Here is a 27,204-nt window from a genome sequence, read left to right as displayed (position 1 = left end):
TGAATCATGTGTGCTTGCATGAGCCAACCTTGAACCTTCGTGCGCATGCGTGAATTTTTTCACACCTGTCAATTGCGTCATTTGCTGGTAAGCAGCCATTGTGTGAGGATGGGTGTAGTCTCTCGTCGGGATTTTTCTTTGCAAGGAAATGGTGGAATGACTAGCAGCGCGACCGCATCAAATTTTTCCAGAAACTGGGCGACAGCCAGGTGGAAACCATTTGGATTATTCAGACGGCTTTTGGTGGCTTTTCAGTCGTGTGACTATCCGAGAAATTGTGGAAGAGGTGGGCATGTCACAACATGTCCTGTGAGGCTTCAACATGAAGGTGCTTTTGCTCCGCCATCAGCTTTATGCTGAAGCCATCGGCACAAATTTTGCTGCAACTCATTTCATGCCCAAATGTTCACAATGGAATGTACTGAAAAAGTGCTGATGTCCACCTCTTCTGCAATTTTTTTTGGATAGTCACGCGACAGTCCCGCATCACCACAGCGTTCACTTTGGAAATTATTTGGTCATTTCAGCATGTTGATGGCCACCCCGAGTGTGGCTTGCTCTCCACCGTTGTGCGGACATCTTTAAACTGGTTGTACCGCTCCTTAATCCGTGTGATGCCCATAGGATCGTCACCGAAATAATCTGAATGGTTTCCAGCTTCGTGCTGCTCCAGTCGTTCTGCCATTTCCTTGCAAAGAAAATCCGATGAGAGACTACACCCATCCTCACACAAAGGCTGCTTACCAGCAAATGACGCAATCGAAAAAATTCACGCATGCGCACGAAGGTTCAAGGTTTGCTCATGCAAGCACACGTGATTCAAATCCATCAGGTTTTGCAAAAATAAAAAGGTCGGCTACTTTTCTAACAGACCTCGTATATATTCCTGAGAATGTGAGAGGAATTCCCGTATGTGTCTCAATAAAAAGGATGGCATCAGTATGGGCTGTTAAACATCGAATATTGTAGTCAGTGGCAATTTATATGTAGGTCCTGAGGCCCACTGGTGTCCATCCTTATCTTTGGATTCCATCGCGTCCCCTCCCCCCTTGACAAGACTCCAGTCTGACACAGATTACTTCCCCAGTCTCTGGTACCCACTTACAGCTGGGTGCACTGAGATGCTGTAGATTAAGTTTATTTTCTAAAGACACATACAGGGAGCATGAAGAAGAGTCAAACCCAGGTCTACATGTTGTCAGGCCAAGCTACCTGCTGTACATATTCATGAATGCCATTGATTCATATTTCATGATATACTTTAAAAAAAAGTTTTTAACAGCATGAAACATAAAAAAAAAACAACCTTCACACAAAACCTCTGGAGAAACTCAGTGTAACATCATATTCATGTTAATTTGCTTTTGGGCAGCATCCTTGAAGAATTGTCCTTGTTTTTCTGTTCTTTGCTATGAAAATTTTCCCATTGTACACTTCACTGAAGTCTTTCAGTCTTAATAAATATTTACTTGAAGTTGCCAAGGTTCTTGTGGCATCACAACAGTTCCATTAATTGTTTCTAAGATATATTCATTCAGTCGCTTAACCTTTATCTACCACCTGACAAGGCTTCATATCTTCTAACATCTCCTGGATCTGAATATATATGCATTCATTATAGTATTCTTGTCATTAAGTTTCCTATCTTCAGCCTTCAACCTCTCACACTAGAGAGAGGGTGTTGTTGTGTTTGTCTTGTCTAAAACTAATTTGTTACTTATTTTTAACAAAATCATTGTATTTAAAAATTTAGAGCTATAGTTCACTCAACACCTAATTTTTGGCATGTGTATTTAACAGTAACTCATTGAGTGTATTTTCAAATAGCTGTATGTACTTGTGTTAGGAATGTATTGATTGACAATTCTTTACTTTTTGCAATTATTTGAAAACAAACATGCTCCCATACTGTTTTATTATCTAAACTGAATTCAGTTTTCAGTGTATACCTGTAAAATAAAATGAGATCAAATATACGTTGGGTTCATTTTATGTGAAAACTACATGTTTTTCAACACGTATATTCAACATACATAAAACACGTAATGACATCACAATAAACACATAAATTCAACTAAGATATTCTACCAAAAATTACGTAATTGTCATGTGCATGGGTTACATGAATTTCACGTAAATAACACTTAGAGCAACTTATATAAGCAAAATATTTATTCTACACAAAAATATGTTTGAATAGCTACTCGTTCAAAACCTTGTGCTCCAAGTACACCTCTGTTTTTTAAATTGCAGCTCTTAAATATCTTCCATATAAATCTTATTGACCTGTACGTTTGTTTTCAGAGCTCTTGATGATATTGGTGTTAAATCTTGGAATGATACGGTACATCTTGCAAATCCATCTATCACCTTATATACATATATAAGTGGACTAAAAGCAAAGATCCTGCAGGAGTATTTACAATGAATTGTTATAATCTGGATAAAATGGTGTGATTCTGTTGTTATGTTTGCTTTGTTTGGGAGTGGTTTCTCTATGAGCCTTTTTGGCTTCCATCACTCCCTTGCACATTACTTATATTGTATTTTCTCTCTCTCCTCTCTCCCCTTTCTCTCTCTCTCTCTCTCTCTCTCTCTCTCCTCTTTCTCTCTCTCTCTTTTATTGCTTTATGTATATTCATTATTTTTGTATGAGTTTTATTTTGTGCTAAATAAACAAATCAAAAATCAAATCAAAATTTGTGTGCCTGCTGGGATGTCTTTCAGTGAGGACACAGTGATAGCATATTGGAGAGGGTAAGGTTAGAAAACAAGTTGTTTGAGTTCACCTACCAGAGGAAAGTCTGAAACTAATTTGTCAATTACACAGTAAAATCGCCAGTGTAAAACTAACAGGTAGCTGTGACTTACTAAAAGTACAACCACCCCCCCACCCCCATTCATATTTTTGTGTTGGTCTGTGTTTAAAAGGTGGATGAAATCTGTATAGTGACTATACTGAAACCACATCTGGCAGCAGTAGCTCACAGATGCTGCACTGTGTTCATGTGGGTGCGCAGCCAGTCCACTGAAATTAAAGTGTTTATGCACCAAATGTCCTTGCTACTGATGAAAAAAAAAAAAAATTGCAGCTTGTGTCACAAGCAGAGTTGGGAAAGTTACACGCAGAGTTGAGTATGCATACTTTGAAGTGTAATCAGTTACTAAATACAAAATCTGATTTTGGATTAGTTATAATGCAATCTGAATTTGTTTGAAGTACTTCCAAACCATGTCCTGAAAAGTGTGCACTTCATATGGAAAATGGAGATGAGATTCAAATAAACTTGGTGGATAAACTAAATGAGTGGTCCTTTCACACCAGAGTTGGGTCAAGTGCATTTAAAAGTACCTGTGTACAAGTACTTTTAAAAAGTACTTGGTCCAAGTATAAGTACTTTTGGCATTCTGCAAAATGTACTTGAGCCCAAGTACATGTATTTTCTCAAGTACTGACCCAACACTGTCTCACACAGGTCATTTGAAGGCCAAATCACAGCCCATCATCTAAAATAAGTTTTGAGCCTGACCTAGAAAAAGTAGGGCATGGTCTCTAGGAAAACACCGTCTGTGAGAACAGTATTAAGGCACTGCAGTGACACTGGAAAAAGTGTGGATTTACATGGGGATTATGCTGAAAATAAAGCATTGAATCAATTCAGTTGTGGTTTCTTCTTGATCTGGCTCAAAAGCTTTTATTCACCCCTCATATCAGACATCTAACATCAGGGCATCAAATAATATTGTCAAGTGAAGCCAAATAATTGTAGGTGGTGACAGTGAGGCACTGCAATAATCTGAATGCCTTGTTGTATACGTGTTTATGCTCACTTAGACATGATTGCACTGTATGTGTGTCCACACAGGAGAATGTGTCACTGGCAGACATACTTTCTTTGAGGGACAATTGCCTGTCTGAAGAGGAGGTGTGGGCAGTGTGCGCAGAATGCATTCTGGCCCTGCAGAGCATCAGACCCTCCCACCTCTTCCACACGCTGTGTATCACACCCGACACTCTGGCCTTCAACGCACATGGGAATGTTTGCTTCATGGAGCAGCTCAGTGGTGAGACTACAGCACAGATAAATGAACATAATTACATAAATCTGTGCATATTTAAACTTTCAGTCAATCCCTTTAAAATCCTTAGAGACCTCCAGGAGAAGGTCCACAGTGAACTGAGGCACAAACTTTGACATACATCGGTTGTCCCTTACATCTCTGAAGCCGTAACATTGTAATCTGTGCCATAACATCAACATGAGGTTTTCCACAAGCACAGTTATAGAATGTAACCTACGAGTATGCATGCCCATGAAAGTGAAAAAGAGCCTTATCTTTGTCCAACACCTTGATTTCAGCCCTCAGGTCTGTACAAAATTTGTACAGACCCACGGGACATTCTCTAGGTTCTAGGATTGGCTGTGTGGTCTTCCCACCCCCTACTATTTTAAACAGACCGTTTGTAGTATCAGGAAGTAGTCTAACGACGTCTCTGACATTTTATCAGTAATCTTTTAATAGAAACATGACAAAAACAGAGTGAGATGCCCCCATGTGTCCATCGACATCAGGTGGTTTAAAAACGTTTTAATCATGGTCAAAAAGCAGGCTGATGTCAGCAAACATGTGGAAAGGAGTCCACAGGGCAGCAGTCTCCATGAGGGATCACAGAGGCAAACCAAAAACACAGGCAGAAGGTCAAAACACAAGCAACATTCAGACCAGCCAGAAGTAACAAAGAAGCAGATGAAAATTCTAGAAAAACACAAATGGCACAGAAGAAAAGTATCCAAAGACGTGCATGGGGAAAGACTTTCTGGCACTGGAGTGAGAACACAGGAGCATGTGAACCGATGCTTATTTGAACAGGATTAAGCCACATAAATGAACACCAAAATGGAATGTCATTATTAAAGCAGAGGAAATAAGCCTGACTTGATACTTTAGCATCAAATGTTCAAAGTAATGAAGAGTGTGGTTAGAATAACACACTTTCACTCCAAATTCATTCAATTTTTACACTTGATCAGTGCTCCTTTCCATCATGATGTGAGGATTTTGAGCCACCCTATTACACAAAGGGTAGGGTGAGGTGTTTTTTGACAGCGGCATCATTTTTCTGTGGGAGTGAAGGACTGTGGCCTTCCCTTCACTTCCACATCAAACAGTCATCTATGTTTTGCTTGTGGCTGGTGTTAGGGTTACCGTTGCATGCTGCGATCTGGTATAACAGAGAAGATGAAGAGACAGGGTGAGATTGAGATGGATGAACTGAGGTTGTGACAACTAACAAGAAGCTGATAGAATAAAAAAGTTTCAAAATGACAGTCTGTCTTCAATGCAAAGCAAAGTTTAGGGCCCCACATAGCCCCTTCAAACATCAAGCCGACAGGCAGGTGTGAATGATGCCGCTGCAATGGGTTCGTGCATGTGGGAACACAGTGCAAGCAGCTGCAGCATGTGTGACATCGCGAAGCTGCTGTGAAGACAAAACATAAATAAAAAATTAAGAAAAATACATGCCACCCACGGGATTTGAACCTGCACTTTCCAAAAGATATCATTGCAAACCAGAAACTTTACCACTGAGCTACCATCACTGTCCTGTAAAAGCTGCATGAAAATGCCTCACATCAAGAAGGACATTGACGTATAAAAAAATAAATCCACACACCATATAAAAACACCGCATTTTATTGAATCCCTCTTATCAAGTAGACAATACAAGTATGATCTGTCTGTTCCTCTGTAGATGACCCATGGTCACAGATGTACAGTCATGAAATAACATGAATGAGAAGCAGGGCACTCTTATCATGACCACATCTGCTGGCGGTGTGTCCAGCCAGCCCTACGTGCATGTCCTGCCCAACACGCGTGTCTTGTAGATGTCGTGCCGCAGGACAGACACCACATCATGTGGAGCAGAGCTCATGTGGGTGACGTGCAGTGCTTAATTTGTAAAGTGGGAGGTCCCGGAGCGCAGAGGATGGGTTGCTCCGGTGCAGAAAAAAAAGAAGGGCGGGGGGGGGGCTTGCGAACAACGCTGTGCGCCACACTGAAAATAACTGGACATGTATTGTAGTCACACCAAATCCGGATAGATTACAAATTCCTCAGTGGTCCCTAGCGCGTTCACACCGGGTGTGACACGAGCGACTGCAGCCACAGGTTGCCATGTAATCCCTATGTAAGGACACGTTTTTGGCGCCAAACCGCGCAGCGCGACGCGAGTGAAGCGACGCAAGTGAAGTGATTTTGAACTTTTTCGTCTTGTCGCGCCGCGATGACCAATCAGGGACTGAATATGTAGTGACGTGGAGATGTCTGGAGTTTGAAGATGTGAACATGTCCTGTATTGGTTTCCAAAGAGCATTAATTTTGTCTTTGAAATATTAAGTGACAATTTATTACTATCAAACCAATTTTTTAATTGAATAATTTCTATTTGCATTTCGATCACAAGTTGTTCCAGGTTTTCCCCAGAACATACTATCGTTGTGTCATCAGCAAAGAGGATAAATTTCAGTTTTTCAGAGATGAATTGCAAGTCATTAATATAAATTAAAAAAGTTTAGGTCCTAAAACGGACCCTTATGGAACTCCACAATGTATCTGTTTAAACAAAGATTTATATTCTCCTATTTGTACATATTGTTGCCTGTTGTTTAAATAAGATTGGAGCCAATTTAGTGCAATACCCCTTATGCCAATTTTTTCCAATTTACGTAATAATATGTTGTGGTTAATAGTATCAAACGCCTTTTTTAAGTCAATGAAGATCGCCATTGTATGTTTCTTTTTATCAATATTATTTGTTATTTCTTCCACTAAATCAATTAAAGCTAAAGTTGTTGATCTATTTTTTTCTGAAACCATACCGGTTATCATTTAATATCTTGAACTTTTCAATGTAATGATCTAACCGAACTGTATATAGTTTTTCTAAAATTTTTGAGAATTGAGATAACACAGATATAGGTCTATAATTTGAGAATAGATACTTATCTCCACTTTTATATATAGGTGTAATTTTGGCAATCTTCATTTGACTTGGAAACTCTCCATTAATAAAGATAAGTTATAGATATGACTTAGAGGTTTTGCAATTTCATTAATGACTTGTTTAATTATTGTAGTGTCCAACTTATTGCAATCTACTGATTTTTTTTGCCTTCAATTCATTAACAGTGTTTATTATTTCCATTTCGTCTGTTGCTGATAGAAAGAATGAATTTGAGTTTACTTGTTCAGCACCTATTTCTGAGGCTGAATATGGCATTTTTATTTCAGCTGCCAATTCTGGCCCTATATTGACAAAATAATGATTAAATGCATTACTAGCTCTTCATTGTTATAGATCTTTTTATCACTGTCAATGAAATAGTCCGGCAAGGTACTACAGTTCTCCTTTTTCCTGATGACACTATTTATTACATTCCAGAGACCCTTAATATTTCCCTTGTTTTGTTCTAGTTGTGTTTTATAATACATCTTTTTACAATTTCTTAATACACATGTCAACTTATTTTTATATATTTTATATTTATTTTCTGTTTCGATTGTTCTTTCTTTAATAAATACCCTGTATAGCAAGTTTTTTCTTTTACAGGCATTAATTAAACTGCTTGTCATCCATGGGTTGGTTTTAGCTTGTTGTTTGATTTGGATTGATTTCACAGGGCAACATTGATCATAGAGAGTCAAAAATCTATTCAAAAAAGTGTTATAAGCCGAGTTAACCTCAGTTTCATCTAATATTACTTTCCAGTCTTGTTTTAATAGACTTTGTTTGAATATCATTATTGATTCATTTGTTTTTACTCTTATGAAATTAGTAATCTTAATATTTTCTTGGCTTTCCTATAGTTATAACTTATTTTCATAGTTAAAATACTGGTAAGTGGTCACTTATATCATTTATTAATATGCCACTGGAAATGTCATTGTTTAATATGTTAGTGAAATATTATCAATTAGTGATGAACTCTGTGCAGTGTAGTTATTTTTGGATGGAATGACAAGCTATACATAGTGTCTATAAAATTTTCCGTAGGCTTATGTGTACAAATAAATCTATGTTAAAATCCCCACATATAAAAACATCTTTATGTTCCATTTTGTATACAAGTTATGCATTAGTTCCGTAAACATTTCAATACTTGATCCAGGAGATCTGTAAACACAATCTGTAATCAATATATTTTTTTCTGTTTTCCATTATCAATTCAATTGTTATACACTCCATAATATCATCAATAGCCAATGTCATGTGGTCAATCTGTTTTGCATGTAAGTTTTTATCCACATATAATGCCACACCACCTCCATTTTTTTGTTTCTGCTCTGTGCAAACATCTCATAATCTTCTAACATAAAGTTGTTTGTTTCATCATTTTTTATCCAAGTTTCTGAAATTGCTAATACATTAAACAAAGTACCCAATTGGTTCAAGTAATCTTTTATCTTTTCAAAATTTGCATGAAGGCTGCGACTATTGAAGTGGACAATTGACAACATCTCATTAGGTTTATTCTGAGTTGGTATTTGCTGGTCTTGATAATACATGCAGTCATCATTTATGTCATTATAAAGTTTATATCCGGGTCAACTTCATCTATAACATGTTGCATTTTAGATTCACTACATTCAAAAGTTTTAATTGCATTTCTTGGTTTTGTACTTTCATTGTCCTCTATAGGCAGGGAATTGTTAATGTTTAATTTGTCATTTTGAATTGAAGGTAAAACTATCTAGATTTTTTATTTATATTTAATTTTTCAATTGTATTTGTTCAGTTCATGTTCTTCTTTGATGCATAGTACCTTAGCTTCTTCTGGTGTACCTAATAGTTTTATGTAAACTCTGCAGTTAGAGGTCCATGTTCCTTGGATTTTGTTTTGTTTCTTTAGTAGACGGCTTTTCTAGCTATATCTGCATTTTTTTTGGTCAGATGATCGTTTATGTATACCTTGGTCCCTTTAAGTTTCTTTCCCTGCTTTAATATGGTTATCTTATGTTTCCTGTTAACAAACCTTACTATTATTGCTGATTTTTATTGTTTGTCTTTTCGGGGCAACAGATGACATGCCTCTATATCCTGCGTGTTCATTGTAATTCCTTTGGTAGCAAAGAAGGTGACCACCTGCTGCTCCATTGATTCCAGGTCTTTGTCAGTAGGCTCCTCTTCGTTGGTTACTGCTCTTGCATAAGTTCTTGGTTTGATGTCAAGGCCTGTAACCATAAGATCGTTTATCCTGGAATATTGTTCAAGCTCTGATACTCTATTTTCAAGAGTTTTAATCTTCACGTCTTTCTCCATATTTTGCTGTTTCAGTTCATTCACTTGGGCCATTAAGTCTATAATTGTTTTTTGTTGGTTCGATATGTATTGCATGTCCAGTGTTATAAAGTTCAGAGACTTCTTAATATCCTCTAGCTCCTTTTCAATGGTTGGACTTATGCTTAAAGGGACTGATCTTATGTTTGACTCTGATGTCTCTGTGCCACTCTTTTTTGGCCCCATAATGGTTAATAAGCTCGGTCCTGTTACTTATGCTAAGCTGCTAGCTGCCAGCATGCCGCCTGCTTATAGCTGACTACTTTTAGTTGCCTCACCGGTCAACCGGTCATTCTTTTCTCAGATTTACTGTTTACCTTCATCCCTCTTTTCTTTCATTCTGTCACATAACTGTCACATGCACACAAACTCTAGTGCATCATTTTAACACACACACACACACACACACACACACACACACACACACACACACACACACACACACACACACACACACACACACACACACACACACACACACACACACACATGTAATCAGTGCTTGATCTCCCAATGACAGAAACTGAAAAACACTGATTCGATCTGCAGTGTTTGAGCTGCCAGGAAGGTGGTTGTTGTGGCAATGGCTTACTTAGTCAGGCAGCTTTCAACTCGCATGCTCTCAATCTGCTGCTTACATGCACATGCACACAGACAGCATCCTTTTTCCTTTCACATTTATGAGTATACCTGTACATTTAACTCACAGGAGTCAAACAATACCACAACCACCAACCACCCCACCCCCACCCCATCACCCCAAAAAAACTGCTCTTTTTCCATGTTTATTTGACTCCACAACTTCCAGAGTTAACATTGTACTAACAGTTAAATATTTAACAGTGTCAGTGTTTTCTATTCCCAACAGTGTAATTTTCAACAGCATGAAGCGCACTTTAACAGAATTGTCATTAAATTTTGTCATTCATGAGGAAATAAATATGGTAACACTCATTTACTAAAGACCCCTTCACACATAGTACGAATGCGGTCGAATTGTGCATGAATTGTGCATGAAGCAAGAATCATATACAATATATGCAAAATCGTAGCTGCCTCCAACGCCTCGTACACCTGTTACTACAACTATTTGCACACACCAGCAGCTGAAAGACAGCGTGTGCCATGTGAGAGCCCATTCGTTCCCTCTCGCAACAGATATCAGCCAGATTCCAGGTGACACACACGAACATCTACACCGTTTGCTTGGCTTTTAGGAAATATGCGGCCATTCACGCTGTCAGCACAAAAACAGTTAGCAGACAATTAGTTTCGAGCTGGCAGTGAAATTTGATTAAGTACCCCCATGACTGTGAAGTTGCTAAGTACACATGTGGCGTGCCAGTGTGTCGGCTCCCCCCACAATACATGTGCTTGTGTTTTGCGCACTCACCCAACACATGGTGTGCATGTGGTCCCCCCCCCTACCCCCCCACAGGTGAGGCACCTCTCATCTGATCACAGAGTGAACCTTGGTCTGTTCGCTGAATGGACGGGGGTGTGGCTGGCTGCCAACAGCTGTTGAAACATCTCTGGTCGTGGACCTTCACAGCTGCAGAACACACACCTTTTTTTGACGGACACGTGCGTGTTTGTGCTTGATGTCCTCACGTGGAAATACATAAAAACATATATCGCTTTTGCAACAGGCTGGAGAAATGGACCGCCAGTTCATGTGGACACTCAGCAGGCAATCTGAATGTCACGTCTGTCTGACAGGGCACGCGGGTTGGGCCGGGCCCGCATGTGTGTCTGGCCAACATGTCCTGTGAGTGGTGCAGGACTATATGACAAGCCAACAGTGTGACAAATACTCCACTTTCAGTCATGTATCAGCAGAAATGCACCCTAACAAATGCAGATTGGTCAGTTATCATGGTGCTTTTCTCTCTTATTTTAAAAATACATTTATCTGCTTGTTGATTGTAGCCATTTCACGCTCCTGTTATAAGACAGTCATTGCAGCACAGTGGTAAAGATTCCATCTGGTAATCAGAGCTTTGTAAATTGCAGATTTGAATCCCATGAGTGTAATTTATTTTTTAATCAACCAACGGTTATTTAACCATGGGGTTGTGTATTTTATTTATTATTTATATCATTGATATCAACCCAGTGATACCCAGTGATGTTCACTAATTACAGAGCTGGTTTTTATTTTAGCGGCAGGATTGGTGCACCACATCCCAGCTGCTTGCAATGTGTTCCTGCTTGCACTACATGGTCGCGTGCGCGACACTGTCGCAGCGGGTTTGTTCACGCCTGTTTTCGTTATTTGTTCATATGAGCTGTTCCACCATGATTCGCCCTGATTTGTACTTATTCATACTATGTGTGAATGGGCCCTAATCAATGTCCACAGAATTTGATAATAGCATGTTGTTTCAAATTAGGGCTGCCACGATTAGTCATGATTACGTAGACTATCGAAATTGTCAGTGACTAATTTAATAATCAATGGTCATCGTTTATTTTTTAAGCTTTGTTTTTCTCTCAAAGCTGCTGCTGTATGTTCCGCTGCCTTTCTGTCCTTGACGAACATACTCAGTAGTGGAGATCTGGGTCAGCTGTGATGTCACCAGAAAAGTTATGCCAAAACAATATCATGGCTAGCTGGCAATGAAGCTCAACAATTTGGGAACATTTTAACCAAATTAAAGAGAAAAAAGTGCAATGCAAAATCTGCAAGGCATACCTTGCTTGCCATGGTAGTACCACAACAATGCAGGAGCATCTGGGTTTATCATTGTTCCAGATCATGAGTAAAATCTAAGTTTTCACTGAATTGTTGGCCTGAGCCTCAGTTTCTGTATGTAGTGAAAGTCTCAAACTTAGATGGGCATTCCTTTATCTTGGCAGTGACATTCATGTTGCTGGCCCTTAGCCATTGAGATCAAGGGATGTCTTGGAATAACTTATTGGCTCATTAGGTCACTGGACAGAGGATTTTGGCTACACCAACATTGTTGTAGGAGAATGAAGGATTAAGTCATTAGGGTCATTGTGCTTACTTTCTTATTGTATGTGACTCAGTAATGCTAACCAGTGACCTAATTCAATGACTAGCTGTCTTATGTACTTGGTCTTTCTTGATAATTGCTGAGTACAAAATGCAATGACTTTCTGTCAAATGAATGGTTATATAAGGAGACTCAGACACTTGGAGTGTCACTTGCATTGTGAAGAAACTACATATTGGTGTTATGATGCATTTCTCAGGTTACGATCCAAAACGCAGGTGCCTCCATGTTGAGCACCTCAGTGGCTGGAGAAGGCCTAGGGGATGTCCACTTTTCATCTGGTTGTGGCACATGGATGGTTATTTTTGAGAGATAGTGATGGACAGGATGTCTGTCTGGATATTTGCCATCTGAAACCCAACACTGTTCCATAGTGTGGTGGACTACATGCTCTCAGACTTGAAGTTGTGGGGTGGGGGTGAGGGTTTCTTTTTATTGTATGACATGAAATTATAGCATTTTGGAAGTGTGAAAGTATTTGTCTTACATATGTCACAGAAGTCTAAAATGATCTTATGTTTAAATTAAGTGTAAATTATATTTACTGCAGTGGAATGTCTAGCTATGGGACTTTCTTGGTATTAAGCATGAAAATATAAAAATTGATGAAAATTGTTTTGCACAATATGGCACCTTTAATAATACAGTAAAACTCTCATAAACCGTCATCGTATAAACCGGATATTTGCACTCACTGGACAGAAGCAAAAGTCCCAATGCTTTTGTATGGTTTTCCACAGTGGTGGGCACAGCTAACCAAAACGTTAGCTTCGATAACCATTAATCAGATAACTGAAAAGTTTTTATAACGATAAACCGATAAACTGCTAAAAAAAGTTATCTTTATTACCGATAACCGATAACTATTAGTATTGATTTGGACAAGGCCACAGTCAGATTACATTGTCAGCTTCTGATAAACCAGTTTCACTTTAACTGCAGCAAGAACTGCTGGGTAAATTCAAGGATCACAAACACAAACACACGAAAAAAGAATTAATAAAAAAAATAAAATTCCAAACACTGTCATCATCTTTCAAAAGCAGTAAAAGTATTAGAAGTCAGTTTATCTTGGTATTTTACGAGCTAAAAGCTGCTGCTTTTTTCACATGCTTTGAACCCTGCGGCTTAAACAACTGAAATACATCCATTACTGTATTGATTGGCAGGGTAAAATACATGTAGTAAATATAAATTCTTACCTGTTAGTTTCAGTGGGATTCATCTGAATAAATAATCCACATAAAGTGTCCTTTTTTTTAAATGCAAAACAATTTCAAAACGTGAAGAATAGTCCCACCCTCTGTACACACAGCTGTGCCATGAGAGCTCCTCTCCCCACCGAGTCTTGGCAGTTAAATTACAGCCACAAAGAAATAAAATAAAATAATGTTAAAATTAGTATGTTTTGTTTTTGTGTCGAGTGGACAAGTCACTGTAACGTCCAAAGTGAACCTCAATTACACTATCCACAATGCTCCCTGCATCGACCGGCCAATCACATTTTACACTTAATGATGGTCATCAGCAAGTGACAGGCAGCCAATCTGATCCGTGGTGATAAACACACAACAAATGGACTAAAATGTTTGATTTTAGGGTTTACACATGTTTTTATGTGTTAAACTTTACCAGCAAAAAAAAAAAAAATGTTGTCGGACTAAAGTTATCTGAACTAAATTTATCGGAAGATAATGGGTCCGATGATGGTTTAAAAATTTATCTGAAAAGCTAATCCAATAGCAAAAACATTAGCTTCGATAATTATCTGCTATTGGATTAGCTGAATTGTGCCCACCACTGGTTTTCCATGTAATAAACACTGTATATAAAGGCTTTTGTATAACAGATTTTCACTCACATCGGACAAATTGTTGCATTAATCACAATGCATTTCCATTAAAAACCCCTTGTGTGTACCGGACAGAGTAGTCTGGATGAAATTAAGGAGGTATGAAATTAAGTTCAACACTGACACTCCCCATTTCGAGGAAAGTGGGCACCGTATTTCCTTGGTTAAAAGGAAATACATGGGTGCTGTTTTAGTTTTTTGCAGTGAGCATGCTGATTACATTTCGATCATGGACCAAACATGGGAATTTCTATCTGAAATGTCTGCAAATATGACCAATGTTACAAGAAGGAGTTGCTAAAATGATGCTGGAATGACCTGGAATTCATGGAGAAAAATTACAAGTACTATACTGTTGCTTTGGAGGTTGATAATTGAAACAAGAAGTGGAGCTTGCTGGGGGACAAATTAATCACCCCCCTCCAGGTCTCACTGTCGCCGCCCACGTGGGCATTGAAATCCCCCAGGAGAACAATGGAGTCCCCAGTCGGAGTGCTATCTAATACCCCTCCCAGGGACTCCAAGAAGGTCGGGTACTCTGCACTGCCACTCGGCCCGTAGGCCGAGACAACAGTGAGAGACCTGTCCTCGACCCGAAATTGTAGGGACGCGACCCTCTCGTTCACCGGAGTGAACTCCAACACATGGTGACTGAGCTGGGGAGCAATAAGCAATGCGACCCCAGCTCTCCGCCTCTCCCCTTGGGCAATGCCAGAAAAGTGGAGCATCCAGCCCCTCTCCAGGAGTTGGGTACCAGAGCCCAAGCTCTGTGTGGAGGTGAGCCCGAGTATTTCTAGTCAGTATCTCTCAACCTGCCACACAAGCTCAGGCTCCTTCCCCCCTAATAATAAAGTAAATCATCAAATAGACATATAAATAATATATAATAAATAACAATACTAATAAAACAAGGCTAGTGTGGCTTCATGGAGGAAAAAAAGAAAAGTGGAGTGTGAACAATGCACTCAGCCATTTGCCAGTTGATGTCCTTGCAGAATCAACTCCACTGTTCTCCTGTCCTAGGTATCCAATGGACGTGCTCTGGGACTTGCTGGAAAGGCCATGTCTCCGTGACGTGCTGATGTCTAGCTGAGTGACCCCACCCAAAGGGCATCTCAAAAATATTATTGCTGATGCAGGATCCACAGTCCACACTCCACTGTTGTTTTTTACCACTCAAGGTCACTACAGCATAGCTGGATCTACATCCTTATTGGATTGCACATCGCATCATCCTCCTCCTTCCTTGTTGAGACATTTACTTATCTCGGCCACTGAAAGTTGCACGGCATCATTTAATGTGACAAGGCCAAGGTCTTTTAACTCCTCGTTAGTGATCATAATTAAATACAACTGGTAACTGTTCTTTGCCAGCACAAAAAGGATGTGTTTGACAGAACTCATTGGACTGACCAATACTCAGAACAATGGAGAAGTCCAAGGAACTCATTAAAGATCTACGAAGAAACACTGTAGATTTACACAAGTTGGGAAGGTCTCTTGGAGCCATTTCTAAACAACTGCATTTTCAAGATTGTCAGTTCAACCAGTTGTAAATACAAGTTAATTGGATGTGTCACCACTTTACTGAGGTGTGGAAGAAGACCCAAGTTGTCCAGCAAAGTCTCACACATTTTTTTCATGCTTCCATCACAAAATGTGTCACATTTTCATGACGCAGTGTTTTTATTTTACTTTTTCCAACCCTACCCATTCCCCAAGTCTAACCATAACCCCTGCCCCTCAGAACCCCCCCCCCCCCATCACCCCACATTTTGTGGTCCCATCACAAAAGGAATTTGTGCTCCTGTGACAAAAATGAGGTGCTTTTCCTGACAGTATCACAAACCATAGATCAATTTACTTTTCGTGATGCCATCACAAAATGGCATGAGTTTGGGTTGAACTGTCACCCTTAGGTGATAAGAAATTGGTTAAGATTTTCAGAAACAACTCAGGAACCACCAAGGCTCAGGCCTGGAAACTGCTGGATCACCAGTGTCACTGTCCACAGTGAAGTGAGTTTTACATCACCGTGGACTCAGATGGTGTCAACCAAGAATGAAGCTCTTCCTCCAAAACCTAAACAGAAATTTGCATCTGCTCACATGGACATGCCAAATGCCTTCTGAACAATGTCTGCTGGTCAGACAAGACAAAGACTGAGCTACAATTGGCCACAATAACAATGTTTGGAGGAGTAAAGATGACTCTTTCAAACCTAAGATCATTGCACCAGCTGTAAAGGATGGTGGTGGAAGCATCAAGCTCGGGGGCTATTTTGCTGCCATTGGTACCGGTGCATTGCAAAAAGTGGATTGAATAATGAAGAAGGAGGGCTACCTCCAAATTCTTCAGTGTCACCTCAAAACAGCTTGTCCTGTTGGAACACCAACAGGACAAGCTTGAAGTCAGGAAGACCAAAATACTTGCATAGGTAGCCCCAACATCAACCCTCCCAGATTTCAATATTATTATCTCAAACACACCACTTGAACGGGTAGTTCAGTTTCCATATCTCAGAAGCATCCTCACCATACAATGTAGCTCCAAGAGTTTTATGGGCTTTCACAGAAAACAGCAAATGCTTTGCTTTCTTATGGCAATGAAGAATATGTAGATATCACCAGTTCACATTTTATGGTGATTATTATTATTATTATTTTTTTTTTTTTTCAGATGATCCAGAAGGCTCCTTTGTGCCACCTGAATTTGACAACACAGGCACCACATTTGAGGTGAGGTTTTACATGAGCCCTTTCTGTACTGTTTGCCAATAATGACACATCTTATTTTTCTGACAAGTACTTATGTTGTGCTTGTTGTGCTGTTATTATATCAAACAGTCACAGTTATGCAAATCTTTCTGAAGTTGTTGAGGGATGCCATGCTAATGGCAGTCTTCTGGCATCAGATCTAAAGGTGTGATAGATGGATGATACTCAGATATGGTTGAATAAGAATGTGGTTGTTAAAAAAAAAAGTGAACAAGCGTTACTAGCAATCGAGTATTTGAGTATTATAATTACCTTTAATGACTGCTTTGTATGCAAGGAAACCTCCATTGAAAAATGTGTTTTATAAGGAAAGAAACACAGCAGAGCATCCATGTTCACTCTTGTCATATGGCATGTATTATCACCGCATATAAATTGTTGAAGGTGACAATATATGCCGAGTCTATTATAACCAAAATAAATATATTATAGTTGATGAAAATTCATGCCAAATTTTCTGTTACACCATAAGACAACACTGACGTTGATTTATGTCCAACAAAGGCAGAATAATCATCAAACTTAAATTAAAAGTGTGGCTATATACAGTGCATCCGGAAAGTATTTACAGTGCTTCGCTTTTTCTGCATTTTCTTATGTTGCAGCCTTATTCCAAAATGGAGTATATACATTTTTTTTCCTCAAAATTCTACTCACAACACCCCATAATGGCAACATGAAAAAAGTTTATTTTTAAAGTTTGTTTGTTTGTTTTTGTCTGTTTGTTTTTGCAAATGTGTTAATAATAATAATAATAATAATAATAATAATAATAATAATAAATAAATACATAAATAAAACTAAGAAATTGCATGTACACAATTATTCACACATTTGTACATTGTTGATACACATTTGGCAGCAATTGCAGCTTCAAGACTTCTTGAATACCCTGGTACTAGCTTGGTGGACCTATCTTTGGGCAGTTTTGCCCAATCATCTTTTCAGCACCTCTAAAGCTCCATCAGGCTGGAAGGGGAGCGTTGGTGCACAGCCATTTTCAAATCTCTCCAGAGATGTTCAATTGGACTTAGGTCTGGGCTCCGGCTGTGCCATTCAAGGACATTCACAGAGTTGTCCTATCTCTGTATATGTACTCCTTTGCTGTCTTGACTGTGTGCTTAGGGTCACTGTCCTGCTGAAAGATGAACTGTTGCCCCAGTGTGAGGTCAAGAGCACTCTGCAGCAGGTTTTCAACCAGGATCTTTCTGTACATTGCTGCATTCATCTTTCCCACAATCTTAACTAGTCTCCCATTTCTTACCGCTGCAAAATATCCCCATTGCATGATGCTGGCACCACCACATTTCACTGTATGGATGGTACTGGCTAGGTGATGAGCGGTGCCTGGTTTCCTCCAAACATAACACCTGGCATTCATGCTAAAGAGTTCAATCTTTGTTTTACCAGACCAGATAGTTTTGTTTCTCATGGTTTGAGAGTCCTTCGGCTGCCTTTTGACAAATTCCATGTGGGCTGCCATGTGCCTTTTGCTAAGGAGTGGCTTCTGTCTGGTCACTCCACTATACAGGCCTGATTGGTGGATTGTGGTAGAGATGGTTGTCCTTCTGGATGGTTCTCCTATCTCCACGAAGGAATGCTGGAGCTCTGACAGAGTGACCATTGAGTTCTTGGTCACCTCCCTGTATATGGCCCATCTCCCCCGATCGCTTAGATGTGGATCCAGCTCAAGGAAGAGCCCTGGTGGCCCTGAACTTGAACTGTGCTCATTGGGACCTTCATAGCAGCAGAAATGCTTCTGTACCCTTCCCCAGATTTGTGCCTCAAGACAATCTGCAGACAATTCCTTTGACTATATATATATATATATATATATATATATATATATATATATATATATATATATATATATATATATATTTACGAGGTCTGTTAGAAAAGTATCCGACCTTTTTATTTTTTGCAAAAACCTGATGGATTTGAATCATGTGTGCTTGCATGAGCCAACCTTGAACCTTCGTGCGCATGCGTGAATTTTTTCACACCTGTCAATTGCGTCATTTGCTGGTAAGCAGCCATTGTGTGAGGATGGGTGTAGTCTCTCGTCGGGATTTTTCTTTGCAAGGAAATGGTGGAATGACTAGAGCAGCGCGACCGCATCAAATTTTTCCAGAAACTGGGCGACAGCCAGGTGGAAACCATTTGGATTATTCAGACGGCTTTTGGTGGCTTTTCAGTCGTGTGACTATCCGAGAAATTGTGGAAGAGGTGGGCATGTCACAACATGTCCTGTGAGGCTTCAACATGAAGGTGCTTTTGCTCCGCCATCAGCTTTATGCTGAAGCCATCGGCACAAATTTTGCTGCAACTCATTTCATGCCCAAATGTTCACAATGGAATGTACTGAAAAAGTGCTGATGTCCACCTCTTCTGCAATTTTTTTGGATAGTCACGCGACAGTCCCGCATCACCACAGCGTTCACTTTGGAAATTATTTGGTCATTTCAGCATGTTGATGGCCACCCCGAGTGTGGCTTGCTCTCCACCGTTGTGCGGACATCTTTAAACTGGTTGTACCGCTCCTTAATCCGTGTGATGCCCATAGGATCGTCACCGAAATAATCTGAATGGTTTCCAGCTTCGTGCTGCTCCAGTCGTTCTGCCATTTCCTTGCAAAGAAAATCCGATGAGAGACTACACCCATCCTCACACAAAGGCTGCTTACCAGCAAATGACGCAATCGAAAAAATTCACGCATGCGCACGAAGGTTCAAGGTTTGCTCATGCAAGCACACGTGATTCAAATCCATCAGGTTTTTGCAAAAAATAAAAAGGTCGGCTACTTTTCTAACAGACCTCGTATATATTCCTGAGAATGTGAGAGGAATTCCCGTATGTGTCTCAATAAAAAGGATGGCATCAGTATGGGCTGTTAAACATCGAATATATTGTAGTCAGTGGCAATTTATATGTAGGTCCTGAGGCCCACTGGTGTCCATCCTTATCTTTGGATTCCATCGCGTCCCCTCCCCCCTTGACAAGACTCCAGTCTGACACAGATTACTTCCCCAGTCAAGGCTGGTACCCACTTACAGCTGGGTGCACTGAGATGCTGTAGATTAAGTTTATTTTCTAAAGACACATACAGGGAGCATGAAGAAGAGTCAAACCCAGGTCTACATGTTGTCAGGCCAAGCTACCTGCTGTACATATTCATGAATGCCATTGATTCATATTTCATGATATATACTTTAAAAAAAAAGTTTTTAACAGCATGAAACATAAAAAAAAAACAACCTTCACACAAAACCTCTGGAGAAACTCAGTGTAACATCATATTCATGTTAATTTGCTTTTGGGCAGCATCCTTGAAGAATTGTCCTTGTTTTTCTGTTCTTTGCTATGAAAATTTTCCCATTGTACACTTCACTGAAGTCTTTCAGTCTTAATAAATATTTACTTGAAGTTGCCAAGGTTCTTGTGGCATCACAACAGTTCCATTAATTGTTTCTAAGATATATTCATTCAGTCGCTTAACCTTTATCTACCACCTGACAAGGCTTCATATCTTCTAACATCTCCTGGATCTGAATATATATGCATTCATTATAGTATTCTTGTCATTAAGTTTCCTATCTTCAGCCTTCAACCTCTCACACTAGAGAGAGGGTGTTGTTGTGTTTGTCTTGTCTAAAACTAATTTGTTACTTATTTTTAACAAAATCATTTTTTTCCTAGTTGCTACTGTTAAATAAATATAAAATAAAATAAAATCTGCTCACCAATAACCATGAAATGTGATTAAAAACTCACTTGATGTGGTCATCAGGAATACAATACATGTCATATTAATCCAGTTATTGATGGACACAAAATGATCTCTCTGAAGAAACATGGAGCTGATAATCATGAAGGTTGACTGGAAATTAGTTGTTGCACTAATGAATATTTACATAATTCCTCATACATCTTTGTCACCTCGAATCATTTTATAATTTTTATTATGAATCCTGAATGTGGAGTTTTGTGATGATGTTGAACTGGATCTGATGTGATGTGAAATTTAGCTTCTAAAGATTCTGAATTTCTCAGTGGAAATGTTGACAGTGGGGTCACTGTTCTGTCAACAGCATATATTGGAGCAGACAAATGCTTCCACAATTCAGAATAAATTGTGTTTCCTAAATTGTTGATAATCAAAACATTATATACAACCCCAATTCCAATGAAGTTGGGGCATTGTGTAAAATGTAAATAAAAACAGAATACAATGATTTGCAAATCCTCTTCAACCTATATTCAATTTAATACGCCACAACGACAAGATATTTAATGTTCAAACTGATAGACTTTATTGCTTTTGTGCAAATATGTGCTCATTTTGAAATGGATGCCTGCAACACATTTCAAAAAAGTTGGGATGGGGCAACAAAAGACTGGGAAAGCTGATGAATGCTCAAGGAACACCTAATTGGAAACATATGAGTGTCATGATTGGGTACAAAAGGAGCATCCCCAAAAGACTCAGCCGTTCACAAGCAAAGACGCATAAAAAAATAGTCCAACAGTTTAATAACAATGTTTCTCAACGTTGACTTGCAATAAATTTAGGGATTCCATCATCTACAGTCCATAATATAATCAGAAGATTCAGAGAATCTGGAGAACTTTCTACATGTAAGCGACAAGGCCTGAAAAACAACATTGAATGTCCATGACCTTCGATTGCTCAGGTGGCACTGCATTACAAACCGACATCATTGTGTAAAGGATCTTACCAGGTGGGCTCAGGAAGACTTCAGAAAACCATTGTCAGTTAACACAGTTCATCGCTACATCTACAAGTGCAAGTTAAAACTCTACCATGCAACGCGAAAGCCATACATCAACAACATCCAGAAATGCCGCTGCCTTCTCTGGGCCTGAGCTCATTTGAAATGAACAGATGCAAAGTGGAAAAGTGTGCTGTGATTTGATGAGTCCACATTTGAAATTGTTTTTGGAAATCATGGACATCGTGTCCTCCGGACAAAAGAGGAAAAAGACCATCCAGATTGTTACCAGCACAAAGTTCAAAAGCCAGCATCTGTGATGGTATGGGGGTACGTTAGTGCCCATGGCATGGGCAACTTACATATCTGTGATGGACCATCAATGCTGAAAGGTACAGCTAGGTTTTAGAGCAACACATGCTGCCATCCAAGCAACGTCTTTTTCAGGGATGTCACTGGTTATTTCATCAAGACAATGCCAAGCGACATTCTACAAGTGTTATAACAGTGTGGCTTCATAGTAAACGAGTGCAGGTACTAGACTGGCCTGCCTGCAGTCCAGACCTGTCACCCATTAAAAATGTGTGGCACATTATGAAGCACAAAATACGACAACGGAGACCCCAGACTGTTGAACAACTGAAGTCGTACATCAAGCAAGAATGGGAAAGAATTCCACCGACAAAACTTCAACAATTAGTGTCCTCAGTTTACATAACATCCCAACTTCATTGGAATTGGGGTTTTGTGTGTGTGTGTGTGTGTATATATATATATATATATATATATATGTGTGTGTGTGTGTGTGTGTGGTCCAATTGCGCATGAATTGCGCATGTGTAAAATCGTAGCTGCCTCCAATGCCTCATACACCTGTTGCGACAACTACAACTATTTTGCGCACACTAGCGGCTGAAAGACACAGCAGGTGTCAGACAAATTCCAAGTGACACACACGAATATCTACACCGTTCACTTGGCACTTAGAAAATGTGTGGCCATTTGTGCTGTTAGCATGAAAACAGGGGTAGGAGTAGGGTTAGTAATAGTGAGTTAAAAAAAAAACCTGTCACGAAAATTTGAATCATTTTGAGACGGGTGCACGACAAAAAAAAAAAAAAAACTTGAGAGTGGGCTGGGTCTGCCTGTGTATCGCATGTGTGTGCGTGTGTCACCCCACCTCCGTCCCCCCCCGAACACATGTGGCATACGTGTGGCTCTTGCCACCTCTCCTGCTCCCCCAACACATCCGGTATGCCAGGGGGGAGCACAGTTGCATAAAATGCTGATATATATGCTGCACAGACATGATCACATGGGGGCTGGACAGGCAGGTCAGAGTGCACAGCACAGCGAGGTGCCTGTCAGCTGCTGATCAGAGACTCACTGACAGCTCACATGTGTGCAGGGCTGGCTGGACATGCCGCCAGCAGATGTGGACATGATAAGACCACCCTGCTTCATTATTCTTGTTATTTCATGACTGTACATCTGTGACCATAGGACATCTACAGAGGAACAGACGGATCATACTTGTACTGCCCGCTTGATGAGAGGATTTCAATAAAATGTGGTGTTTTTATATGGTGTGTGCTTTTATTTTTGGTTAAATACGTCCATGTCCTGCTTGATATCAGGCATTTTCTCACACCTTTTACAGGACAGAGATGGTAGCTTAGTGGTAAAGTTTCTGGCTGGCAATCAGAGCTTTTGGAAATTACAGGTTTGAATCCCATGGGTGGCATGTAAATAAGGTGTAAAAGAGGATGCTGGCTACTACAGACTGGTTAAACATCCAGATTTTAAATGAGAGCAGCCTCCTCGGAAAGTACAGCCTGCTGTGTCCCTTCCTGTACAGGTGGTTGGTGTGGGTTGTCCATTCCAGTTTGCTGTCCATCCACAGCCCAAGGTACTTCAAGCAATCCACAGCCTCCACCTCAGCTCCCTGCATAAGAAAATTTTGACAGAACATATGTCATCTTTGCTATGCACAATTTGTTATTGCTTTTTGGCACTTGGTTTCTGACTGATAACTGGAAGATAGACAAACAGGCATAAAATTGGAACCTCCATCCAAATTTGGTGGTGTAAGTAAATCCATAACAGAAAGATGAGAGTGACTGAGGCACTTTTGATTGAGAAATAAAGCAAAATGTACACCAATTGGATTTATTAATATTAAAAACAAAATCAACAGTCCGGATCAGATCAGGATCAAACTTTGTCAGGCAATAGGGAGTGACAGTCTGCACCTCACTTTCAAATATGACAGGGATTGAGGCATATTTGATTAAGATATAATGTAAAATATACATTAAATTGGATTTTCAGTGTAAAATTTAAATACCCACATCTTCCATTATCTGGAACAAAATTTTGTCAGTCAATAAATGATGCAATCCTACATAATATTGTCAAATCTGAAAGGAATTTGATCATTTTTGACAGAGTTATGACTTTTTGAACATTTTTCCAGTTTTCCAAGATTTTTTCTGACTTTGACCTTTGAGCTTGAAAACTGAACCACTTCTTGCCTGTCAGGATATGAATCTTCAGTAAAAAATTCATAATGACATATGAATTGGGTCAAAATTGTAACCTCCTCCAACTTCGTTGGCAGAGGTACTTGTACGAAAACTCAACCAGGCAGCACAGTGGATTAGCGGTTAGAACTGTTTCATCCCAGCAAGAAGCTCATGGGATTGATTCCCATCTGTGGCCTTTCTGTGTGGAGGTTCCATGTTCTCCCCGTGTTTGTGTGTCTTCCCTCTTGGTGCTCTGGCTTCCTCCCACTTACAAAGACGTGCAGGTTAGGTGGTTTGGAAGCTTTAAATTGTCCATAGGTGTGCGTGTGGGTGTGTATGTGTTTGTCTATCTATATGTGGCCCTGTGACACGCTGGCTTCCTGTCCAGGATGTACCCTCCCTCATGCTCTAAGAGTGCTGGGATAGGCTCCAGCCCACCTCCACCACCCATGTCCCTTACTTTGAGTAAGTGGTTGAAGATGAGTGAGTGAGAGAAACTCAACCAAGGCTTCTGGAGCAGAATTTTATCTCCACAGGTGGCATTTTTCTTTTGGAACAATCTTGAAACAATGTATGAATTGATTGTGCCTGCATGGTCCCAAGGTACTCCTTGGGACCATGCAGACTTTACATCATTGTTCTAAAGTTACAGCAGAACCTTGGAAACACAACTAACAAACTGATGATTAACTTGCTGTCTACCTTGAAGACAGCACTCCATTACTTTGACATAAAAGGAGAAACTAAACCAAAAGCTTGCAGTTGATCACCAGGACAAAGCACAAGACCTTTTTTTTTAAAAAATGTGTCTTTTAGATTAATTAATTACATTTAGAATTACTGTTGTTTCCTGTTGATAGTCATGTCATCTCCTTGTCTTACCTCGGCTGCAGGGGCATGTTTACTCTCTTGGCTGTACACTTTCTGCTGCACTGAGCTTTGTCATTGAGCCAGAGCTGGAAGCTGAAGTGGGGGATGAAGTCCAAAGGCTCTTGGAAAAGATGCAAGAAGAAAATCCAGAGGACAGGCCACTTCTGCAGGTAATAACGTCATTTATATATTACAGTATATAAGGGCCTCTACTGGTGGTTGGCTCTCACTGCGGTATTGTATCACTTCCTGTTCCGGAGCACAGCGGTGTTTTTCTGTATCTGTTAGCTGTTTAATCTGCGCAGTTAGATTGATCTAGTTAACTAGATAACGATTTGTTTCACAGTGTAATCTTCACGTGCCTTAACTAAAGCACTCCCTCTGCTGAATCACCTCTAAATTATTTACACATTATTCACTTTGTGTGTTTTTAGGAATCCGCTAGCTTAGCGCAGCTACTAGCTCTTAGCCGATTTAGCATGGCGGCTTCTCCTGTCTCTCCTGCACTTTTCTACTCTGGGTGTGAAATGTTTAGTTATTCCTCGGCCTCCTTTAGCAGTAATGGTACTTGTAATAAGTGTAGCTTATTCATAGCTTTGGAGGCCAGACTGGGGGAATTGGAGACTCGGCTCCGCACCGTGGAAAATTCTACAGCTAGCCAGGCCCCTGTAGTCGGTGCGGACCAAGGTAGCTTAGCCACGTTAGTTCCCTTCCAGCAGATCCCGAGCAGCCGGGAAAGCAGGCCGACTGGGTGACTGTGAGGAGGAAGCGTAGTTCTAAACAGAAGCCCCGTGTACACGCCAACCCATTCACATTTCTAACCATTTTTCCCCACTCGGCGACACACCCACCGAGGATCAAACTCTGGTTATTGGCAACTCTGTTTTGAGAAATGTGAAGTTAGCGACACCAGCAACCATAATCAATTGTCTTCCGGGGGCCAGAGCAGGTGACATTGAAGGAAATTTGAAACTGCTGGCTAAGGCTAAGTGTAAATTTGATAAGATTGTAATTCACATCGGCAGTAATGACACCCGGTTACGCCAATCGGAGGTCACTAAAATTAACATTGAATCAGTGTGTAACTTTGCAAAAACAATGTCGGACTCTGTAGTTTTCTCTGGGCCCCTCCCCAATCGGACCGGGAGTGACATGTTTAGCCGCATGTTCTCTTTGAATTGCTGGCTGTCCGAGTGGTGTCCAAAAAATGAGGTGGGCTTCATAGATAATTGGCAAAGCTTCTGGGGAAAACCTGGTCTTGTTAGGAGAGAGGGCATCCATCCCACTTTGGATGGAGCAGCTCTCATTTCTAGAAATCTGGCCAATTTTCTTAAATCCTCCAAACCGTGACTATCCAGGGTTGGGACCAGGAAGCAGAGTTGTAGTCTTACACACCTCTCTGCAGCTTCTCTCCCCCTGCCATCCCCTCATTACCCCATCCCTGTAGAGACGGTGCCTGCTCCCAGACCACCAATGACCAGCAAAAATCTATTTAAGCATAAAAATTCAAAAAGAAAAAATAATATAGCACCTTCAACTGCACCACAGACTAAAACAGTTAAATGTGGTCTATTAAACATTAGGTCTCTCTCTTCTAAGTCCCTGTTAGCAAATGATATAATAATTGATCAACATATTGATTTATTCTGCCTTACAGAAACCTGGTTACAGCAGGATGAATATGTTAGTTTAAATGAGTCAACACCCCCGAGTCACACTAACTGGCAGAATGCTCATAGCACGGGCCGAGGCGGAGGATTAGCAGCAATCTTCCATTCCAGCTTATTAATTAATCAAAAACCCAGACAGAGCTTTAATTCATTTGAAAGTTTGACTCTTAGTCTTGTCCATCCAAATTGGAAGTCCCAAAAAACAGTTTTATTTGTTATTATCTATCGTCCACCTGGTCGTTACTGTGAGTTTCTCTGTGAATTTTCGGACCTTTTGTCTGACTTAGTGCTTAGCTCAGATAAGATAATTATAGTGGGCGATTTTAACATCCACACAGATGCTGAGAATGACAGCCTCAACACTGCATTTAATCTATTATTAGACTCAATTGGCTTTGCTCAAAATGTAAATGA

The 27,204-nt window shown here is 40.0% G+C and overlaps 1 protein-coding gene across 1 annotated transcript in view; it reads left to right on the top strand.

Annotated features, from left to right (window-relative positions):
• LOC117522986 (kinase non-catalytic C-lobe domain-containing protein 1) overlaps positions 1–27,204 on the top strand; it is a gene marked incomplete at its 5' end in the record, with an annotated part of 118,104 nt that overhangs the window by 29,495 nt on the left and 61,405 nt on the right. Inside the window, 3 exons of the mRNA XM_034184404.1 lie at positions 3,867–4,065; positions 16,895–16,953; positions 25,144–25,290. Coding sequence (XP_034040295.1) covers positions 3,867–4,065; positions 16,895–16,953; positions 25,144–25,290 — 405 coding nt within the window. The remainder of the gene's footprint in view (positions 1–3,866; positions 4,066–16,894; positions 16,954–25,143; positions 25,291–27,204) is intronic.

The sequence above is a fragment of the Thalassophryne amazonica genome, chromosome 13 (assembly GCF_902500255.1).
Source record: "Thalassophryne amazonica chromosome 13, fThaAma1.1, whole genome shotgun sequence".
Taxonomy (NCBI): domain Eukaryota; kingdom Metazoa; phylum Chordata; class Actinopteri; order Batrachoidiformes; family Batrachoididae; genus Thalassophryne; species Thalassophryne amazonica.
Note: the sequence above shows the minus strand (reverse complement) of the source record. Positions and strands in the feature narration are given on the sequence as shown.